This window comes from Carassius carassius, chromosome 7, assembly GCF_963082965.1.
Source record: "Carassius carassius chromosome 7, fCarCar2.1, whole genome shotgun sequence".
NCBI lineage: Eukaryota > Metazoa > Chordata > Actinopteri > Cypriniformes > Cyprinidae > Carassius > Carassius carassius.
Window position 1 is genome coordinate 40,161,652 of NC_081761.1, and position 22,293 is coordinate 40,183,944.

At 41.2% G+C, this 22,293-nt stretch overlaps 1 protein-coding gene and 3 long non-coding RNA genes across 4 annotated transcripts; all 4 read right to left on the reverse strand.

Annotated features, from left to right (window-relative positions):
* Positions 1–4,167: 4,167 nt before the first annotated feature.
* Positions 4,168–4,677, reverse strand: LOC132143230 (uncharacterized). The gene is made up of 3 exons (XR_009434229.1): positions 4,562–4,677; positions 4,347–4,378; positions 4,168–4,265 (listed from the first exon to the last, which is right to left on the reverse strand). It is a non-coding gene; the product is annotated as an uncharacterized LOC132143230 (long non-coding RNA).
* A 1,971-nt stretch (positions 4,678–6,648) lies between these two features.
* LOC132143231 (uncharacterized) lies at positions 6,649–7,011 on the reverse strand. Its single transcript, XR_009434230.1, has 3 exons — positions 6,979–7,011; positions 6,800–6,897; positions 6,649–6,692 (listed from the first exon to the last, which is right to left on the reverse strand). It is a non-coding gene; the product is annotated as an uncharacterized LOC132143231 (long non-coding RNA).
* A 188-nt stretch (positions 7,012–7,199) lies between these two features.
* On the reverse strand, positions 7,200–9,752 carry LOC132144343 (uncharacterized). The gene is made up of 9 exons (XM_059555120.1): positions 9,725–9,752; positions 9,588–9,619; positions 9,409–9,499; positions 9,075–9,096; positions 8,468–8,543; positions 8,158–8,316; positions 7,858–8,069; positions 7,683–7,771; positions 7,200–7,599 (listed from the first exon to the last, which is right to left on the reverse strand). The coding sequence occupies exons 1-9, from the start codon at positions 9,750–9,752 to the stop codon at positions 7,433–7,435; spliced, it is 876 nt and encodes a 291-aa protein (XP_059411103.1). The 3' UTR covers positions 7,200–7,432.
* Positions 9,753–11,851: 2,099 nt separating this feature from the next.
* Positions 11,852–12,627, reverse strand: LOC132143232 (uncharacterized). The gene is made up of 4 exons (XR_009434231.1): positions 12,397–12,627; positions 12,182–12,213; positions 12,003–12,100; positions 11,852–11,895 (listed from the first exon to the last, which is right to left on the reverse strand). It is a non-coding gene; the product is annotated as an uncharacterized LOC132143232 (long non-coding RNA).
* Between the last annotated feature and the right edge of the window lie 9,666 nt (positions 12,628–22,293).

Sequence of the window (22,293 nt, forward strand, 5' to 3'; positions counted from 1 at the left end):
GAGGTTTTTGCTGCTGGTGCACAGCAGTAGGGATGGTGACGCAAATGGTAAAAATGGCTTCAGATATTGACCCAACAACATGCTGATGAAAGAGAGATCTGTCCATTGGTCAGGACTGATGCGCTCCAGTCTCAACTCTCCAACCACATCCAGCACTTGGGACACGACATCACCTCTGATTGGCTGAGACTGATGATGTAATGAGGAGGAATTACTGTCAGATTCCCAGTCAGTCTAAGAGTGAACACTAGAGGACAGATGTACAAGACTCATTTACCATATTTGCTGCTGCGCTGGAGAAGATGACGAGGGCTCCGTCCAGAAGATCATTTGCTTTGGTGAAAAGCAGTTTCCAGATCTCCTTGGAGTAACTTCTGCTGCTGGAAAGTTGACACTTCAGGAGTCCAGCCAGGTTTCCAGCAGTGATGCCGGTGAGCTACAAACACAGATTTCAGCAGTGGACATCAACGTTCAGGAAATATTATGCTGATTCCAGAAACTGCTGCACATTTGGAGGGATGCAGATTCCTAGACGATCATCAACATCGGCTCATGTGAACTGAGTTTTCTGTTCATGGTCTTCTTACCGAAGAGCAAGCGTACTGCTGCAGGTCCACACTACAGGGGGCGCTCACGAGTGCAGCGGATAGGAGAGTCTCGTTACTGTGGAACACATCAGAATTTCATGAGCACTTCCTGTCCCACAGATCATGTCACAGTGTTAAAGTGGAGAAAAGAGTGTTTGCTCATACCTGTTGACTCCTGAACAAACTCTGGTAGCTGTTAAATCCATCAGAAAACATTGATTAGTGCTACCGGATTTCATTTACATCTCAGTATGACACCCGTAAATCACAATGCAGTAGTCAAAGAGGTTAAGAGAATGTAACAGATGTAGAAAATTGACCTCCAAAACTTGTTCAGATTTGTGGAAAGATTCTATCTGTTTCTTGTTGGCTACATGGTTAGAAGAAGTCATTGGCATATTCCTAGGTCATATGTTCCCAGGTTTATATGGCAAAGTTTATAATTGAGTTTGGGGTAACATCGGAAGATATAGTGAATTTGGGTGAACATTAAAGCCTGGAAACATAGGAGGGAATGAAGATTCAGTTCATTGCAACATTCATCAAGGCTCATTTAGACACATTGATTAGTCTGATTTCAGAAACTAACATGTTCTACAAAAGCACTTACCATTCACAGGAGTGAACAGACACTAAAACAGATGAAAAAGAGAGAACAACGACAACATGTATAAATACATTTGTAAAAAGTTATGGTCAAAACAATGTGTGTTTTTATTTTAATGAAAAAATTTTAAACAGTGAATCATAGTGAGGAGCTGTGTGGGACTGAACAAGATAGAGAAGGAACTGATGCTTAAAACAAACTCTTACTGTTGGATGTTCAGGTACTGTTGGCGGTTCAGGAAGTGAACAGTCTGAAAGTAAAACAAACATTTATTGATTAATTCCATCTGAAGTAATTAGAAACATGCTGATCTTATAAGAGGACTCAACAGCAAGAACTGAGGAAGATCAAGAATGACCTCTTGCTCCATTCTGCTTGAGTTCTCCAGTTGTTTGGAAGACCACAGTCTCTATCGCCGTCGGCAGGAAAGGTAACGCCTGAAACAGTCTCTGGAATCTGAGAAAGAACCACAGAATTACAGCAGCTCTCAGTGCAAGAGATGCCAGAGAATCAATATCATGTACCAAATACACTTACATCAGTATGTAGGAGCTGCACGGAATAATGGTCTGCAGAAACACAAACAAGCATCAATGCTGTTGTCAGGCATATGATTCATCAAACTCACTTATTTGACCATTGCAGATTTACTTTAAATATCATTTTAGACAAACCACATATAAAGACGAAACCAGGAGGCATCAGAGTAGTGTTTGATGGAGAGCCACTGAGAACAACTGTGTAAATTTTACCATCTGTGAGATTGAGAGCAGGTTTTGAAGAACATCAGGAAGTCCTCGCTCCACAGGAGACACAAGCAGATGATCAAACACTGTATTGATGACGACTTTCTTCTCTGGGAGACCAGGTAGCTCTTCAACCAACAGTCCAACGACCTGCTTTGGAGTGAGATTGTCCAGGGTCTCCAACTAAACACACACGGAAGAATAAGCGACTATCAGTGAAGGGTAAAGTGATGGTGGTGTTATTTTTATAAATCGTCTTTGATTAAATCACAGGTGCAGATATGGAGACATACGGGATCAAAGAGTCTGTTGATGGAGAGCAGATCTGTGAGAGACACGAATTGAGAGAACGGGCCAAAGTTTTTCTGCAGCCATTCAACACTGTTGTTAGCAGTCGACACACAGCCCGCATCTGACACACACAACACACACAGTGAAATCACCTTCATGAACTCCAGAACCTTCATATGAAACATCTGTGAATCTCCATTTCACCTGTTGCGTTTTTTCTCAGGAAGGGCAGAATGAAGAAGTTCACCATGTCTCTTCCTTGAGTCTCATTGACGAGTGGGACCTCTGAAAGTCTGAGAGATGATTGCAAATAATGTTGAACAAGCATCTAATCAGCTCATGACAGTCTTGAGCCATTGTTGGGGAAATCTTTTCTTACATGTGCTGGTAAGTTTGGCAGCTGAGGTTTTTGCTGCTGGTACACAGCAGTAGGGATGGTGACGCAAATGGTACAAACGGCTTCAGATATTGACCCAACAACATGCTGATAAAAGAGAGGTCTGTCCATTGGTCAGGACTGACGCGCTCCAGTCTCAACTCTCCAACCACATCCAGCACTTGGGACACGACATCACCTCTGATTGGCTGAGACTGATAATGTAATGAGGAGGAATTACTGTCAGATTCCCAGTCAGTCTAACAGTGCACACTAGAGAACAGATGCACAAGACTCATTTACCATATTTGCTGCTGCGCTGGAGAAGATGACGAGGGCTCCGTCCAGAACATCATTTGCTTTGGTGAAAAGCAGTTTCCAGATCTCCTTGGAGTAACTTCTGCTGCTGGAAAGTTGACACTTCAGGAGTCCAGCCAGGTTTCCAGCAGTGATGCCGGTGAGCTACAAACACAGATTTCAGCAGTGGACATCAACGTTCAGGAAATATTATGCTGATTCCAGAAACTGCTGCACATTTGGAGGGATGCAGATTCCTAGACGATCATCAACATCGGCTCATGTGAACTGAGTTTTCTGTTTATGGTCTTCTTACCGAAGAGCAAGCGTACTGCTGCAGGTCCACACTACAGGGGGCGCTCACGAGTGCAGCGGACAGGAGAGTCTCGTTACTGTGGAACACATCAGAATTTCATGAGCACTTCCTGCCCCACAGATCATGTCACAATTTTAAAGTGGAGAAAAGAGTGTTTGCTCGTACCTGTTGACTCCTGAACAAACTCTGGTAGCTGTTAAATCCATCAGAAAACATTGATTAGTGCTACCGGATTTTATTTACATCTCAGTACGACACCCGTAAATCACAATGCAGTAGTCAAAGAGGTTAAGAGAATGTAACAGATGTAGAAAATTGACCACCAAAACTTGTTCAGATTTGTGGAAAGATTCTATCTGTTTCTTGTTGGCTACATGGTTAGAAGAAGTCATTGGCATATTCCTAGGTCATATGTTCCCAGGTTTATATGGCAAAGTTTATAATTGAGTTTGGGGTAACATGGGAAGATATAGTGAATTTGGGTGAACATTAAAGCCTGGAAACATAGGAGGGAATGAAGATTCAGTTCATTGCAACATTCATCAAGGCTCATTTAGACACATTGATTAGTCTGATTTCAGAAACTAACATGTTCTACAAAAGCACTTACCATTCACAGGAGTGAACAGGCACTAAAACAGATGAAAAAGAGAGAACAACGATAACATGTATAAATACATTTGTAAAAAGTTATGGTCAAAACAATGTGTGTTTTTATTTTAATGAAAAAATTTTAAACAGTGAATCATGGTGAGGAGCTGTGTAGGACTGAACAAGATAGAGAAGGAACTGATGCTTAAAACAAACTCTTACTGTTGGAGGTTCAGGAAGTGAACAGTCTGAAAGTAAGACAAACATTTCTTAATTAATTCCATCTGAAGTAATTAGAAACATGCTGATCTTATAAGAGGACTCAACAGCAAGAAATGAGGAAGATCAAGAAAGACCTCTTGCTCCATTTTGCTTGAGTTCTCCAGTTGTTTGGAAGACCACAGTCTCTATCGCCGTCGGCAGGAAAGGTAACGCCTGAAACAGTCTCTGGAATCTGAGAAAGAACCACAGAATTACAGCAGATCTCAGTGAAAGAGATGCCAGAGAATCAATATCATGTACCAAATACACTTACATCAGTATGTAGGAGCTGCACGGAATAATGGTCTGCAGAAACACAAACAAGCATCAATGCTGTTGTCAGGCATATGATTCATCAAACTCACTTATTTGACCATTGCAGATTTACTTTAAATATCATTTAAGACAAACCACATGTAAAGAAGAAACCAGGAGGCATCAGAGTAGTGTTTGATGGAGAGCCACTGAGAACAACTGTGTAAATTTTACCATCTGTGAGATTGAGAGCAGGTTTTGAAGAACATCAGGAAGTCCTCGCTCCACAGGAGACACAAGCAGATGATCAAACACTGTATTGATGACGACTTCCTTCTCTGGGAGACCAGGTAGCTCTTCAACCAACAGTCCAGCTACCTGCTTTGGAGTGAGATTGTCCAGGGTCTGCAACTAAACACACACAGAAGAATAGGCGAATATAAGTGAAGGGTAAAGTGATGGTGGTGTTATTTTTATAAATCGTCTTTGATGAAATCACAGGTGCAGATGTGGAGACATACCGGATCAAAGAGTCTGTTGATGGAGAGCAGATCTGTGAGAGACACGAACTGAGAGAACGGGCCAAAGTTTTTCTGCAGCCATTCAACACTGTTGTTAGCAGTCGACACACAGCCCGCATCTGACACACACAACACACACAGTGAAATCACCTTCATGAACTCCAGAACCTTCATATGAAACATCTGTGAATCTCCACCTCACCTGTTGCGTTTCTTCTCAGGAAGGGCAGAATGAAGAAGTTCACCATGTCTCTTCCTTGAGTCTCATTGACGAGTGGGACCTCTGAAAGTCTGAGAGATGATTGCAAATAATGTTGAACAAGCATCTAATCAGCTCATGACAGTCTTGAGCTATTGTTGGGGAAATCTTTTCTTACATGTGCTGGTAAGTTTGGCAGCTGAGGTTTTTGCTGCTGGTACACAGCAGTAGGGATGGTGACGCAAATGGTACAAACGGCTTCAGATATTGACCCAACAACATGCTGATAAAAGAGAGGTCTGTCCATTGGTCAGGACTGATGCGCTCCAGTCTCAACTCTCCAACCACATCCAGCACTTGGGACACGACATCACCTCTGATTGGCTGAGACTGATAATGTAATGAGGAGGAATTACAGTCAGATTCCCAGTCAGTCTAACAGTGCACACTAGAGAACAGATGCACAAGACTCATTTACCATATTTGCTGCTGCGCTGGAGATGATGACGAGGGCTCCGTCCAGAACATCATTTGCTTTGGTGAAAAGCAGTTTCCAGATCTCCTTGGAGTAACTTCTGCTGCTGGAAAGTTGACACTTCAGGAGTCCAGCCAGGTTTCCAGCAGTGATGCCGGTGAGCTACAAACACAGATTTCAGCAGTGGACATCAACGTTCAGGAAATATTATGCTGATTCCAGAAACTGCTGCACATTTGGAGGGATGCAGATTCCTAGACGATCATCAACATCGGCTCATGTGAACTGAGTTTTCTGTTCATGGTCTTCTTACCGAAGAGCAAGCGTACTGCTGCAGGTCCACACTACAGGGGGCGCTCACGAGTGCAGCGGACAGGAGAGTCTCGTTACTGTGGAACGCATCAGAATTTCATGAGCACTTCCTGCCCCACAGATCATGTCACAGTTTTAAAGTGGAGAAAAGAGTGTTTGCTCGTACCTGTTGACTCCTGAACAAACTCTGGTAGCTGTTAAATCCATCAGAAAACATTGATTAGTGCTACCGGATTTTATTTACATCTCAGTACGACACCCGTAAATCACAATGCAGTAGTCAAAGAGGTTAAGAGAATGTAACAGATGTAGAAAATTGACCACCAAAACTTGTTCAGATTTGTGGAAAGATTCTATCTGTTTCTTGTTGGCTACATGGTTAGAAGAAGTCATTGGCATATTCCTAGGTCATATGTTCCCAGGTTTATATGGCAAAGTTTATAATTGAGTTTGGGGTAACATGGGAAGATATAGTGAATTTGGGTGAACATTAAAGCCTGGAAACATAGGAGGGAATGAAGATTCAGTTCATTGCAACATTCATCAAGGCTCATTTAGACACACTGATTAGTCTGATTTCAGAAACTAACATGTTCTACAAAAGCACTTACCATTCACAGGAGTGAACAGACACTAAAACAGATGAAAAAGAGAGAACAACGATAACATGTATAAATACATTTGTAAAAAGTTATGGTCAAAACAATGTGTGTTTTTATTTTAATGAAAACATTTTAAACAGTGAATCATAGTGAGGAGCTGTGTAGGACTGAACAAGATAGAGAAGGAACTGATGCTTAAAACAAACTCTTACTGTTGGAGGTTCAGGTACTGTTGGCGGTTCAGGAAGTGAACAGTCTGAAAGTAAGACAAACATTTATTGATTAATTCCATCTGAAGTAATTAGAAACATGCTGATCTTATAGAAGACTCAACAGCAAGAACTGAGGAAGATCAAGAATGACCTCTTGCTCCATTCTGCTTGAGTTCTCCAGTTGTTTGGAAGACCACAGTCTCTATCTCCGTCGGCAGGTAAGGTAACGCCTGAAAAAGCCTCTGGAATCTGAGAAAGAACCACAGAATTACAGCAGCTCTCAGTGCAAGAGATGCCAGAAAATCAATATCATGTACCAAATACACTTACATCAGTATGTAGGAGCTGCACGGAATAATGGTCTGCAGAAACACAAACAAGCATCAATGCTGTTGTCACGCATATGATTCATCAAACTCACTTATTTGACCATTGCAGATTTACTTTAAATATCATTTTAGACAAACCACATATAAAGACGAAACCAGGAGGCATCAGAGTAGTGTTTGATGGAGAGCCACTGAGAACAACTGTGTAAATTTTACCGTCTGTGAGATTGAGAGCAGGTTTTGAAGAACATCAGGAAGTCCACGCTCCACAGGAGACACAAGCAGATGATCAAACACTGTATTGATGACGACTTTCTTCTCTGGGAGACCAGGTAGCTCTTCAACCAACAGTCCAACGACCTGCTTTGGAGTGAGATTGTCCAGGGTCTCCAACTAAACACACACGGAAGAATAAGCGACTATCAGTGAAGGGTAAAGTGATGGTGGTGTTATTTTTATAAATCGTCTTTGATTAAATCACAGGTGCAGATGTGGAGACATACGGGATCAAAGAGTCTGTTGATGGAGAGCAGATCTGTGAGAGACACGAACTGAGAAAACGGGCCAAAGTTCTTCTGCAGCCACTCAACACTGTTGTTAACAGTCGACACACAGCCCGCATCTTACACACACAACACACACAGTGAAATCACCTTCATGAACTCCAGAACCTTCATATGAAACATCTGTGAATCTCTACCTCACCTGTTGCGTTTCTTCTCAGGGAGGGCAGAATGAAGAAGTTCGCCATGTCTCTTCCTTGAGTCTCATTGACGAGTGGGACCTCTGACAGACTGAGAGATGATTGCAAATAATGTTGAACAAGCATCTTATCAGCTCATGACAGTCTTGAGCTATTGTTGGGGAAAACTTTTCTTACATGTGCTGGTAAGTTTGGCAGCTGAGGTTTTTGCTGCTGGTGCACAGCAGTAGGGATGGTGACGCAAATGGTAAAAACGGCTTCAGATATTGACCCAACAACATGCTGATGAAAGAGAAGTCTGTCCATTGGTCAGGACTGATGCGCTCCAGTCTCAGCTCTCCAACCACATCCAGCAATTGGGACACGACATCACCTCTGATTGGCTGAGACTGATGATGTAATGAGGAGGAATTACTGTCAGATTCCCAGTCAGTCTAACAGTGCACACTAGAGGACAGATGTACAAGACTCATTTACCATATTTGCTGCTGCGCTGGAGAAGATGACGAGGGCTCCGTCCAGAACATCATTTGCTTTGATGAAAAACAGTTTCCAGATCTCCTTGGAGTAACTTCTGCTGCTGGAAAGTTGACACTTCAGGAGTCCAGCCAGGTTTCCAGCAGTGAAGCCGGTGAACTACAAACACAGATTTCAGCAGTGGACATCAACGTTCAGGAAATATTGTGCTGATTCCAGAAACTGCTGCACATTTGGAGGGATGCAGATTCCTAGACGATCATCAACATTGGCTCATGTGAACTGAGTTTTCTGTTTATGGTCTTCTTACCGAAGAGCAAGCGTACTGCTGCAGGTCCACACTACAGGGGGCGCTCACGAGTGCAGCGGATAGGAGTGTCTCGTTACTGTGGAACACATCAGAATTTCATGAGCACTTCCTGTCCCACAGATCATTTCACAGTGTTAAAGTGGAGAAAAGAGCGTTTGCTCATACCTGTTGACTCCTGAACAAACTCTGGTAGCTGTTAAATCCATCAGAAAACATTGATTAGTGCTACCGGATTTCATTTACATCTCAGTACGACACCCGTAAATCACAATGTAATATCCAAAGAGGTTAAGAGAATGTAACAGATGTAGAAAATTGACCAACAAAACTTGTTCAGATTTGTGGACACATTCTTTCTGTTTCTTGTTGGCTACATGGATAGAGTTATTGGCATATTCCCAGGTCATATGTTCCCCAGGTTTATATGGCAAAGTTTATAAATTAGTTTGGGGTAACATGGGAATATATAGTTAATTTGGGTGAACATTAAAGCCTGGAAACATAGGAGGGAATGAAGATTCACTTCATTGCAACATTCATCAAGGCTCATTTAGACACACTGATAAGTTTGATTTCAGAAACTAACATGTTCTACAAAAGCACTTACCATTCGCAGGAGTGACCAGACACTGAAACAGATGAAAGAGAGAGAACAACGACAACATGTATAAAAACATTTGTAAAACGTTATGGTCAAGACAATGTGTGTTTTTGGTTTAATGAAAAAGTTTTAAACATCGAAAAGTGAGGAGCTGTGTAGGACTGAACAAGATAGAGAAGGAACTGATGCTTAAAAGAAACTCTTACTGTTGGAGGTTCAGGTAGTGAACAGTCTGAAAGTAAGACAAACATTTCTTAATTAATTCCATCTGAAGTAATTAGAAACGTGCTGATCTTATAAGAGGACTCAACAGCAAGAAATGAGGAAGATCAAGAAAGACCTCTTGCTCCATTTTGCTTGAGTTCTCCAGTTGTTTGGAAGACCACAGTCTCTATCGCCGTCGGCAGGAAAGGTAACGCCTGAAACAGTCTCTGGAATCTGAGAAAGAACCACAGAATTACAGCAGATCTCAGTGCAAGAGATGCCAGAGAATCAATATCATGTACCAAATACACTTACATCAGTATGTAGGAGCTGCACGGAATAATGGTCTGCAGAAACACAAACAAGCATCAATGCTGTTGTCACGCATATGATTCGTCAAACTCACTTATTTGACCATTGCAGATTTACTTTAAATATCATTTAATACAAACCACATGTGAAGAAGAAACCAGGAGGCATCAAAGTAGTGTTTGATGGAGAGCCACTGAGAACAACTTTGTAAATTTTACCATCTGTGAGATTGAGAGCAGGTTTTGAAGAACATCAGGAAGTCCTCGCTCCACAGGAGACACAAGCAGATGATCAAACACTGTATTGATGACGACTTCCTTCTCTGGGAGACCAGGTAGCTCTTCAACCAACAGTCCAGCTACCTGCTTTGGAGTGAGATTGTCCAGGGTCTGCAACTAAACACACACAGAAGAATAGGCGAATATAAGTGAAGGGTAAAGTGATGGTGGTGTTATTTTTATAAATCGTCTTTGATGAAATCACAGGTGCAGATGTGGAGACATACGGGATCAAAGAGTCTGTTGATGGAGAGCAGATCTGTGAGAGACACGAACTGAGAGAACGGGCCAAAGTTTTTCTGCAGCCACTCAACACTGTTGTTAGCAGTCGACACACAGCCCGCATCTGACACACACAACACACACAGTGAAATCACCTTCATGAACTCCAGAACCTTCATATGAAACATCTGTGAATCTCCACCTCACCTGTTGCGTTTCTTCTCAGGAAGGGCAGAATGAAGAAGTTCACCATGTCTCTTCCTTGAGTCTCATTGACGAGTGGGACCTCTGAAAGTCTGAGAGATGATTGCAAATAATGTTGAACAAGCTTCTAATCAGCTCATGACAGTCTTGAGCTATTGTTGGGGAATTCTTTTCTTACATGTGCTGGTAAGTTTGGCAGCTGAGGTTTTTGCTGCTGGTGCACAGCAGTAGGGATGGTGACGCAAATGGTACAAACGGCTTCAGATATTGACCCAACAACATGCTGATAAAAGAGAGGTCTGTCCATTGGTCAGGACTGATGCGCTCCAGTCTCAACTCTCCAACCACATCCAGCACTTGGGACACGACATCACCTCTGATTGGCTGAGACTGATGATGTAATGAGGAGGAATTACAGTCAGATTCCCAGTCAGTCTAACAGTGCACACTAGAGAACAGATGCACAAGACTCATTTACCATATTTGCTGCTGCGCTGGAGATGATGACGAGGGCTCCGTCCAGAACATCATTTGCTTTGATGAAAAGCAGTTTCCAGATCTCCTTGGAGTAACTTCTGCTGCTGGAAAGTTGACACTTCAGGAGTCCAGCCAGGTTTCCAGCAGTGATGCCGGTGAGCTACAAACACAGATTTCAGCAGTGGACATCAACGTTCAGGAAATATTATGCTGATTCCAGAAACTGCTGCACATTTGGAGGGATGCAGAGTTTTCTGTTCATGGTCTTCTTACCGAAGAGCAAGCGTACTGTTGCAGGTCCACACTACAGGGGGCGCTCACGAGTGCAGCGGACAGGAGAGTCTCGTTACTGTGGAACACATCAGAATTTCATGAGCACTTCCTGCCCCACAGATCATGTCACAGTTTTAAAGTGGAGAAAAGAGTGTTTGCTCGTACCTGTTGACTCCTGAACAAACTCTGGTAGCTGTTAAATCCATCAGAAAACATTGATTAGTGCTACCGGATTTTATTTACATCTCAGTACGACACCCGTAAATCACAATGCAGTAGTCAAAGAGGTTAAGAGAATGTAACAGATGTAGAAAATTGACCACCAAAACTTGTTCAGATTTGTGGAAAGATTCTATCTGTTTCTTGTTGGCTACATGGTTAGAAGAAGTCATTGGCATATTCCTAGGTCATATGTTCCCAGGTTTATATGGCAAAGTTTATAATTGAGTTTGGGGTAACATGGGAAGATATAGTGAATTTGGGTGAACATTAAAGCCTGGAAACATAGGAGGGAATGAAGATTCAGTTCATTGCAACATTCATCAAGGCTCATTTAGACACACTGATTAGTCTGATTTCAGAAACTAACATGTTCTACAAAAGCACTTACCATTCACAGGAGTGAACAGACACTAAAACAGATGAAAAAGAGAGAACAACGATAACATGTATAAATACATTTGTAAAAAGTTATGGTCAAAACAATGTGTGTTTTTATTTTAATGAAAAAATTTTAAACAGTGAATCATAGTGAGGAGCTGTGTAGGACTGAACAAGATAGAGAAGGAACTGATGCTTAAAACAAACTCTTACTGTTGGAGGTTCAGGTACTGTTGGCGGTTCAGGAAGTGAACAGTCTGAAAGTAAGACAAACATTTATTGATTAATTCCATCTGAAGTAATTAGAAACATGCTGATCTTATAGAAGACTCAACAGCAAGAACTGAGGAAGATCAAGAATGACCTCTTGCTCCATTCTGCTTGAGTTCTCCAGTTGTTTGGAAGACCACAGTCTCTATCTCCGTCGGCAGGTAAGGTAACGCCTGAAAAAGCCTCTGGAATCTGAGAAAGAACCACAGAATTACAGCAGCTCTCAGTGCAAGAGATGCCAGAGAATCAATATCATGTACCAAATACACTTACATCAGTATGTAGGAGCTGCACGGAATAATGGTCTGCAGAAACACAAACAAGCATTAATGCTGTTGTCAGGCATATGATTCATCAAACTTACTTATTTGACCATTGCAGATTTACTTTAAATATCATTTTAGACAAACCACATATAAAGACGAAACCAGGAGGCATCAGAGTAGTGTTTGATGGAGAGCCACTGAGAACAACTGTGTAAATTTTACCGTCTGTGAGATTGAGAGCAGGTTTTGAAGAACATCAGGAAGTCCTCGCTCCACAGGAGACACAAGCAGATGATCAAACACTGTATTGATGACGACTTCCTTCTCTGGGAGACCAGGTAGCTCTTCAACCAACAGTCCAACGACCTGCTTTGGAGTGAGATTGTCCAGGGTCTCCAACTAAACACACACGGAAGAATAAGCGACTATCAGTGAAGGGTAAAGTGATGGTGGTGTTATTTTTATAAATCGTCTTTGATTAAATCACAGGTGCAGATGTGGAGACATACGGGATCAAAGAGTCTGTTGATGGAGAGCAGATCTGTGAGAGACACGAACTGAGAGAACGGGCCAAAGTTCTTCTGCAGCCACTCAACACTGTTGTTAACAGTCGACACACAGCCCGCATCTGACACACACAACACACACAGTGAAATCACCTTCATGAACTCCAGAACCTTCATATGAAACATCTGTGAATCTCCACCTCACCTGTTGCATTTCTTCTCAGGAAGGGCAGAATGAAGAAGTTCGCCATGTCTCTTCCTTGAGTCTCATTGACGAGTGGGACTTCTGACAGACTGAGAGATGATTGCAAATAATGTTGAACAAGCATCTTATCAGCTCATGACAGTCTTGAGCTATTGTTGGGGAAATCTTGTCTTACATGTGCTGGTAAGTTTGGCAGCTGAGGTTTTTGCTGCTGGTGCACAGCAGTAGGGATGGTGACGCAAATGGTAAAAACGGCTTCAGATATTGACCCAACAACATGCTGATAAAAGAGAGGTCTGTCCATTGGTCAGGACTGATGCGCTCCAGTCTCAACTCTCCAACCACATCCAGCACTTGGGACACGACATCACCTCTGATTGGCTGAGACTGATGATGTAATGAGGAGGAATTACTGTCAGATTCCCAGTCAGTCTAAGAGTGAACACTAGAGGACAGATGTACAAGACTCATTTACCATATTTGCTGCTGCGCTGGAGAAGATGACGAGGGCTCCGTCCAGAACATCATTTGCTTTGGTGAAAAGCAGTTTCCAGATCTCCTTGGAGTAACTTCTGCTGCTGGAAAGTTGACACTTCAGGAGTCCAGCCAGGTTTCCAGCAGTGAAGCCGGTGAGCTACAAACACAGATTTCAGCAGTGGACATCAACGTTCAGGAAATATTATGCTGATTCCAGAAACTGCTGCACATTTGGAGGGATGCAGATTCCTAGACGATCATCAACATTGGCTCATGTGAACTGAGTTTTCTGTTTATGGTCTTCTTACCGAAGAGCAAGCGTACTGCTGCAGGTCCACACTACAGGGGGCGCTCACGAGTGCAGCGGATAGGAGTGTCTCGTTACTGTGGAACACATCAGAATTTCATGAGCACTTCCTGTCCCACAGATCATTTCACAGTGTTAAAGTGGAGAAAAGAGCGTTTGCTCGTACCTGTTGACTCCTGAACAAACTCTGGTAGCTGTTAAATCCATCAGAAAACATTGATTAGTGCTACCGGATTTCATTTACATCTCAGTACGACACCCGTAAATCACAATGTAATATCCAAAGAGGTTAAGAGAATGTAACAGATGTAGAAAATTGACCAACAAAACTTGTTCAGATTTGTGGACACATTCTTTCTGTTTCTTGTTGGCTACATGGATAGAGTTATTGGCATATTCCCAGGTCATATGTTCCCTAGGTTTATATGGCAAAGTTTATAAATTAGTTTGGGGTAACATGGGAATATATAGTTAATTTGGGTGAACATTAAAGCCTGGAAACATAGGAGGGAATGAAGATTCACTTCTCTGCAACATTCATCAAGGCTCATTTAGACACACTGATAAGTTTGATTTCAGAAACTAACATGTTCTACAAAAGCACTTACCATTCGCAGGAGTGACCAGACACTGAAACAGATGAAAGAGAGAGAACAACGACAACATGTATAAATACATTTGTAAAAAGTTATGGTCAAAACAATGTGTGTTTTTATTTTAATGAAAAAATTTGAAACAATGAATCATAGTGAGGAGCTGTGTAGGACTGAACAAGATAGAGAAGGAACTGATGCTTAAAACAAACTCTTACTGTTGGAGGTTCAGGTAGTGAACAGTCTGAAAGTAAGACAAACATTTCTTAATTAATTCCATCTGAAGTAATTAGAAACGTGCTGATCTTATAAGAGGACTCAACAGCAAGAAATGAGGAAGATCAAGAAAGACCTCTTGCTCCATTTTGCTTGAGTTCTCCAGTTGTTTGGAAGACCACAGTCTCTATCGCCGTCGGCAGGAAAGGTAACGCCTGAAACAGTCTCTGGAATCTGAGAAAGAACCACAGAATTACAGCAGATCTCAGTGCAAGAGATGCCAGAGAATCAATATCATGTACCAAATACACTTACATCAGTATGTAGGAGCTGCACGGAATAATGGTCTGCAGAAACACAAACAAGCATCAATGCTGTTGTCAGGCATATGATTCATCAAACTCACTTATTTGACCATTGCAGATTTACTTTAAATATCATTTAAGACAAACCACATGTAAAGAAGAAACCAGGAGGCATCAGAGTAGTGTTTGATGGAGAGCCACTGAGAACAACTTTGTACATTTTACCATCTGTGAGATTGAGAGCAGGTTTTGAAGAACATCAGGAAGTCCTCGCTCCACAGGAGACACAAGCAGATGATCAAACACTGTATTGATGACTACTTCCTTCTCTGGGAGACCAGGTAGCTCTTCAACCAACAGTCCAGCTACCTGCTTTGGAGTGAGATTGTCCAGGGTCTCCAACTAAACACACACAGAAGAATAGCCGAATATAAGTGAAGGGTAAAGTGATGGTGGTGTTATTTTTATAAATCGTCTTTGATGAAATCACAGGTGTAGATGTGGAGACATACCGGATCAAAGAGTCGGTTGATGGAGAGCAGATCTGTGAGAGACACGAATTGAGAGAACGGGCCAAAGTTTTTCTGCAGCCACTCAACACTGTTGTTAGCAGTCGACACACAGCCCGCATCTGACACACACAACACACACAGTGAAATCACCTTCATGAACTCCAGAACCTTCATATGAAACATCTGTGAATCTCCACCTCACCTGTTGCGTTTCTTCTCAGGAAGGGCAGAATGAAGAAGTTCACCATGTCTCTTCCTTGAGTCTCATTGACGAGTGGGACCTCTGAAAGACTGAGAGATGATTGCAAATAATGTTGAACAAGCATCTTATCAGCTCATGACAGTCTTGAGCTATTGTTGGGGAAATCTTTTCTTACATGTGCTGGTAAGTTTGGCAGCTGAGGTTTTTGCTGCTGGTGCACAGCAGTAGGGATGGTGACGCAAATGGTACAAATGGCTTCAGATATTGACCCAACAACATGCTGATAAAAGAGAGGTATGTCCATTGGTCAGGACTGATGCGCTCCAGTCTCAACTCTCCAACCACATCCAGCACTTGGGACACGACATCACCTCTGATTGGCTGAGACTGATGATGTAATGAGGAGGAATTACTGTCAGATTCCCAGTCAGTCTAACAGTGCACACTAGAGTACAGATGCACAAGACTCATTTACCATATTTGCTGCTGCGCTGGAGAAGATGACGAGGGCTCCGTCCAGAACATCATTTGCTTTGGTGAAAAGCAGTTTCCAGATCTCCTTGGAGTAACTTCTGCTGCTGGAAAGTTGACACTTCAGGAGTCCAGCCAGGTTTCCAGCAGTGATGCCGGTGAGCTACAAACACAGATTTCAGCAGTGGACATCAACGTTCAGGATATATTGTGCTGATTCCAGAAACTGCTGCACATTTGGAGGGATGCAGATTCCTAGACGATCATCAACATCGGCTCATGTGAACTGAGTTTTCTGTTCATGGTCTTCTTACCGAAGAGCAAGCGTACTGCTGCAGGTCCAAACTACAGGGGGCGCTCACGAGTGCAGCGGACAGGAGAGTCTCGTTACTGTGGGGCAGATAAAGTCTTCCCATTATTTTGATTTACTTTGAATTGTATTTTTACTCAGTAAAAATTCTTTAATGAACAGTACCTGCTGATTTCATTACAGATTGAGGTTTCTGTAAAAGTAAATTAAAATGAAAATAAGAAAAACTGACAGCACATTTTTAATTGACATACATTATTTTTTCTTCATGTACATTACAGCTTAAACAATATTTAACTTACCATTGATTGTTGTTGAAATACACTGTAAAGTACATGACCACAAATAAATAATAGATTATGAAGTACTTTTCTTTTATGTTTATGAAAATATCAACCCATGAAGATAAATCTTGTATTTCTTACCGTAACAGGTGGAGGAAAACAGCCTGTTAAAGACACAATAGTAAAATCTCAGCGTTATAGCACAGACAAATGTGTCAATCAAAACTGTAGCTTAGAGACTAAATTTGCAGACTATGATATTTAGTTAGTCTTCCATAATTTTAATTTGTTTTGTTTGTGTGCATGTATCTGTACCAGGTGGTGCCATTTGTTCCAGCTGACTTATGTAGTACTTGATGGGTTCCATCATGTGTGGAGGAACCACAGAATCCTGCAGCCTCTGAACTCTGAAAGAGGGAGAAATCATGTGGAAAATTGGGCCTCGACTGAAGCAGTGCAGAAACAGTCAAATAAAAATGTAATATAAAAAAATATTTTACTTACATCTGCTGGTATGATGAGCACTCCAAACCCATCTGAAATAAAAGCAAAATGAGGGGGAAAAAATCACCTTACTCCACATTATATATGCTGCAATCTGTCCACAGACAGACAGTCTTTGGCATAGATGCTCTTACCTGGCCAGCAAGCATGATGAGATATCTAAGCATCTCAAGCAGTCGACGGTCTTCAGGAGACACCAGGATATGATCAAAAACTATGTTTATGATAACACTTTTCTCTGGCAGACCTGCAAAATCCTCAACTATGAGTTCAGCTGTCTGTCTGGGGGAGAGAACCACCAGTGCATCTATCTGAAATACACAAAGAAACATTTCATTTAATAGACAAACAGAAATACATTTATCAATCACATTAAACAGAGAATAAAACTGAATCTTGTTCTTGTCAGTGGGAATGTGGGTAACTCACAGCGTTGAAGTCTTGGTTTAGCTGGTACATTTCCCTCAATGTGGCAAACTTTGAAAATCCACCAAGATTCAGAGTAATCCAGATGCTGCTGTTCTCTGCAGGGCAGGCACCTGAAAACATGTTGAGTAAATTTATTTATAGATGAATGGCTGGATACATTGGGCAGAAAAACAGATAGATGGATAGATGTACCTGAAAAATTTTGTCGGCTCAGGAAGGGTCTGATGAAATACTGATAAACATCCTGCACAGCTTCTTCTGACACCAGTAGCATGTTGTCACTGAGTTCTGAAACACTGAAAGGACAGCATGTAGGTCAGGTGAGTGTGGAGGTCAGTTGAGAACAGAGTTCATCGGGTGGGATTAGCACTTATGCGTTCAGTGGACGTACAGTATCTGGAAGGTCTGGCAGCTGAACTCTTTGTGACTGAGGCACGTGAGATATTCTGGAGTCAGTGTGGAGAGAAGAGGCTTTAATTTGATCTGGAACCATAATCTTACAAATGACTCATCCTGCAGGTTGCTCATCATGAAGGTGTCATGAACCATTTGGTCCAGAATGTCACTGAAGGGAGAACTCTGGGAACTGAAGTTCTAGGAAAGAAAAAAACATGCAAATAGGAATTATATAAAATACTGGATTTTACACAGTTTATGTAAGATCCGGAAGTTCTTACGGTCATGGAGAGCTGCTGCAGAAGAGCGTTGAGGTTCATGGAAAGATACAGGAGGAGACTCGAGAGTGTCTCCTCGTTGAGCGTGAGGTTTGAGCGTGCTGCACAGTGCAGGACAGTTGCCACATGTTCCACCAGGTCCGTAAGCTAGTAAGACATACTGTGTGAGATATGATGGGAAATCCTAATGCCATGCCAGAAAAGTATTCATTGGAATAATGTATATGTATGTTTCCAGCATGCATATAGCTTACCCCACATGTTCTATTATCAATAAAGACACTACAGATGTCCTGACTTTCATTCTGGGCTCCAGCTCCCATGCCCGTCTCAATGTAGCTAAAGAAAACAAGTTCCCATTACTTTATCAGAGGAAGTTTCTGGATAACTATGACAGTACTAGCGTAGTAAACTCACAACTGGTTATGGAAGACAGCCGTGAGGTTGGGATGGATTTCTATCTGGTCGGGAGGAAGGAATCGTCGAAGTACAGGAGAAACAACATGCGTGAACCAGTCGTTAACATTCATGGGGTCAAAATTGACCGGCTGTTGGCTTGAATTCTGCTTGAATGGCGCGGCGAGCTCAGCGAGCGTCAGGTTGATCATGGCCTGTACCAAAGTGGTGCTCCGCATGCTGCTAATGTTTTGCTTAAGGAAGAGAGCAGACATAGACAGCAGAATTAAGGAGATGGGGTTTGGGTTTGTAATGCCTTACCAAATGTGTGTTTGTGCTGTTACCTGCTTCGTCAAGGACACAAACTGTCTAACAAAACTCCCGACAGGACTAAATGCCGTCATGAATCCATTCAGCGCCTGAAGCCACACATCAGACCAGGTTAATCATTCAATATCACAGTCTATTAAACATCTACTTATTTAGTCATCTACATCAGGGCTGGGCAACACTGGCCCTCAAGATATACCTTCCTGTGGAGTTCAGCTTCACCAATAATCAAACAAAACCCAGATAGCAACATTGTGTCGGCCCAGATCCGGCCCACATCTGGCACCCATGGAAAGATGATCTGGCCCACATGTAGCATGGAATGAAGGCACTTGGGCGGACCGCTCCTGTTTGCCAGAACTGAGCCACAAGCATGCCATAGCAATGCCATATGTCAGCCAAGAGTAAAGAAATTAACCAGAACTGGACCTTATCTGAGCCACAAAATCTGTGTGTATTAAATATGAAGTAATTTCAGCCTTAATAAGCCTGTTAACAAGCAGAATCACTGAAGGAAGGAAGAGAACAGAAAAACAGAAGAGCAGAAACACAAGAACTACAACTGACTTCAGCCACAACCTTAGATGAAATCAACTGAAGATAAAAGAAGACATGAAATCTCTCAAGATCTCAGCATAGGAGGATTAAACAACTCCACAAACAGCTTTACCAGCTTCTCTTATTACTAACCAGATTGACTTTATTTATGTTAGACATCTACAAAAGTTTTTTTATTGAGAATTAACAGAGGTTTAACTCTAATGTGTTTCACCATAACAGTGATTAGTGTTTCCATTAGTTGTGCTCTTAATTGGGCTCTTATTATATAGTTTGTCTTTTTTGGCCACTGTGACAGTGTGTTTGTTAAACACATTTGAAGCTTCAAAGAAAGCTAGAGTGACATGATATCAAGTGTCGGTTGTTATCTGTTGATGTTTTTTTAATCATCATGAAGTACACTGGTTCATTGATGTTTTTTTTTTAATCAAACAATTATGTTGTTCCAGCAATACATTCATATTACAAACCCTGTGTTTCTGCCGCATGAGATCCAGCAGTATTATAACAATCAGTTAAGATCTTTTAACAAACAAGAGCTCAAAAATGCTGACACACACAGATATAAACAATCAACACATGAATCTCAATAATGGCTACAATCAAAAATATTTAGATAAACTGATCAATTCAGAACTTCACTGAAAAGCTACTGTCACAACAAAAACAACAGCAAAATATAAGCAAATATTTAGAATTAAAAAAAATAATAGGACAATTCAGCTGCATAATTTATTCATGTTGCAATGCATGCTGGGAGTTTTGTACTATGCTAATACCCAGCATGCATTGCAGAAAGGTACATTTGATTGTCACCATTGTTGAGATTCATGTGCTGATTGTTGATGTCTGTGTGTGGCATCATATATTGAATTCTTTAGAATCGTTTGTGATGTGAATATCTTAATGAAACAATTGTTAGATTTAAAAAAAAATTAGCAAATCAGCCTGTTTCATGAGGATTATAAAATCATCAACAGATAACCACCATCAACTGACCTCAATTCTCTTTAGCTTTCTTTGATGCCGCAAATGCGTTTAACAAACACACCATCACAGCAGCTAAAAAAGACTAAAGATAAAATAAGAGTTAAGAGTGCAACTAATGGAAACGCTAATCACTGTTATGGTGACACAAATTAGAGTTAAACCTTTCTTAATTCTCAATAAAACTTTTGTAGATCTCCAACAGAAATAAAGTCAGTCTGGTTAGTAATAAGTGAAGCTGTTAATGCAGTTTGTGGAGTTGTTTAATCCTCCTCTGGTGAGATCTCCAGAGATTTAATGTCTTCTTTTATCTTCAATTGATTTCATCTAAGGTTGTGGCTGAAGTCAGTTGTAGTTCTTGTGTTTCTGCTTATCTCTTTCTCTGTTCTTTTCTTTACTTCAGTGATTCTGCTTGTTAACAGGCTTATTAAGGCTGAAATTCATATTTAATATATACACAGATTTTGTGGCTCAGATAAGGTCCAGTTCTGGTTAATTTCTTTACTCTTGGCTGACATGTGGCATTGCTATGGCCTGCTTGTGGCTCAAATCTGGCAAACAGGAGCGGTCCGCCCAAGTGCCATCATTCCACGCTGCATGTGGGCCAGATCATCTTTCCACGGGTGCCAGATGTGGGCCGGATCTGGGCCGACACAATGTTGCTATGTGGGAACCATCTATAACTTTCTAGTTATCTTGAAGACCTTGGCTAGCTTATTCCAGTAGGTTTGATCAACCCCTTACTTGTCACCCCCCATTTTCAGCATGGAGACATAAATCACATACCCAAAAGGTTGCTGCTTATGTGTCTTCTTACCAGATACATAATAATAGATACATAATTAACATATGTTCACAGAGCTGATACTTCAAAGTTTACTGTTGAGGAAACAGAATTACTCAGAATGTTATGATAATGAAGATATACAAGCTCAAACATGAAAAAAACAAAACAAAAAAAAAACATATTTTTAAATTTATAAAAAAAAAAATGTTGATGTCAGATATAATTTTAGAAACTTAATGAAGCTAAAGCCACGAGTCTACTAAGGCTTCTTTTTGATATTTCAGAATATAATCTCACAAACTGTGAATTTTATGAAACATTTTCTAAGTCCATGTCAAGTGTATTTTTAGGGAAGGCTCATAAAAGGCTAATAAAATTGATTTATGACCCCGTAAGGTCTTCTTTGTGCTATTATCTCATGTTTGGACCAACAAAACTGCCCCATTCATGATTCTATTGTTGTCACTCGATGAGCCTTTCACACCTCCGCCAGGTATGACACAAAATCCTCATTATTCTTTTATCATTATTCTTTTGTTTTTATTCTGTCACTCGATGAGCCTTTCACACCTCCGCCAGGTATGACACAAAATCCTCATTATTCTTTTATCATTATTCTTTTGTTTTTATTCTGCCATTATTAGCCTTTATTCTGGCATTACAATTACAAGCCCCATCCCTTCAATCCCAGGATACATTTACCCCACTATTATCATAAATACAACAAAACATTTTCTTACGACCTTACGTGAATTATTATGACAAAATGTATTATGAAGAAGAACTGCACCTGCTATGTAGCTGCATTAAAGCTAACGTTTGCATCAAGCTACATAAGACGGTTTATGAAATTATTAGTACACTTTTACTCAAAACTCACTTGAATCCCTGATCGAGTGTTTGTAATAACTTCCTTTTGCGATCTCATGTGGAGTTTGGTCGTTTACTGTTGTAAAAATATGCTATTAATAGCCTTTTTCATCGCTGCACAAGTTGGCATGTCAGATGTACATTTTCAATATTTTTTATAAAAATGCACTAAATCGCAAGAAAATCTCATACCAAC

What these genes read in the sequence shown, in the direction of transcription:
- LOC132144343 (XM_059555120.1), bottom strand. Translation starts at nt 9,752, where the DNA reads ATGCCTCCTGGTTTCTTCTTCACATGTG. An exon ending in CAAGCAAAATGGAGCAAGAG is followed by an intron (nt 9,097 to 9,408) that starts GTCTTTCTTGAT and finishes CATCTGTTTCAG; the next exon opens with TGTCTGGTCACTCCTGCGAA. An exon ending in TGCCAAACTTACCAGCACAT is followed by an intron (nt 7,772 to 7,857) that starts GTAAGAAAAGTT and finishes ATCATCTCTCAG; the next exon opens with TCTGTCAGAGGTCCCACTCG.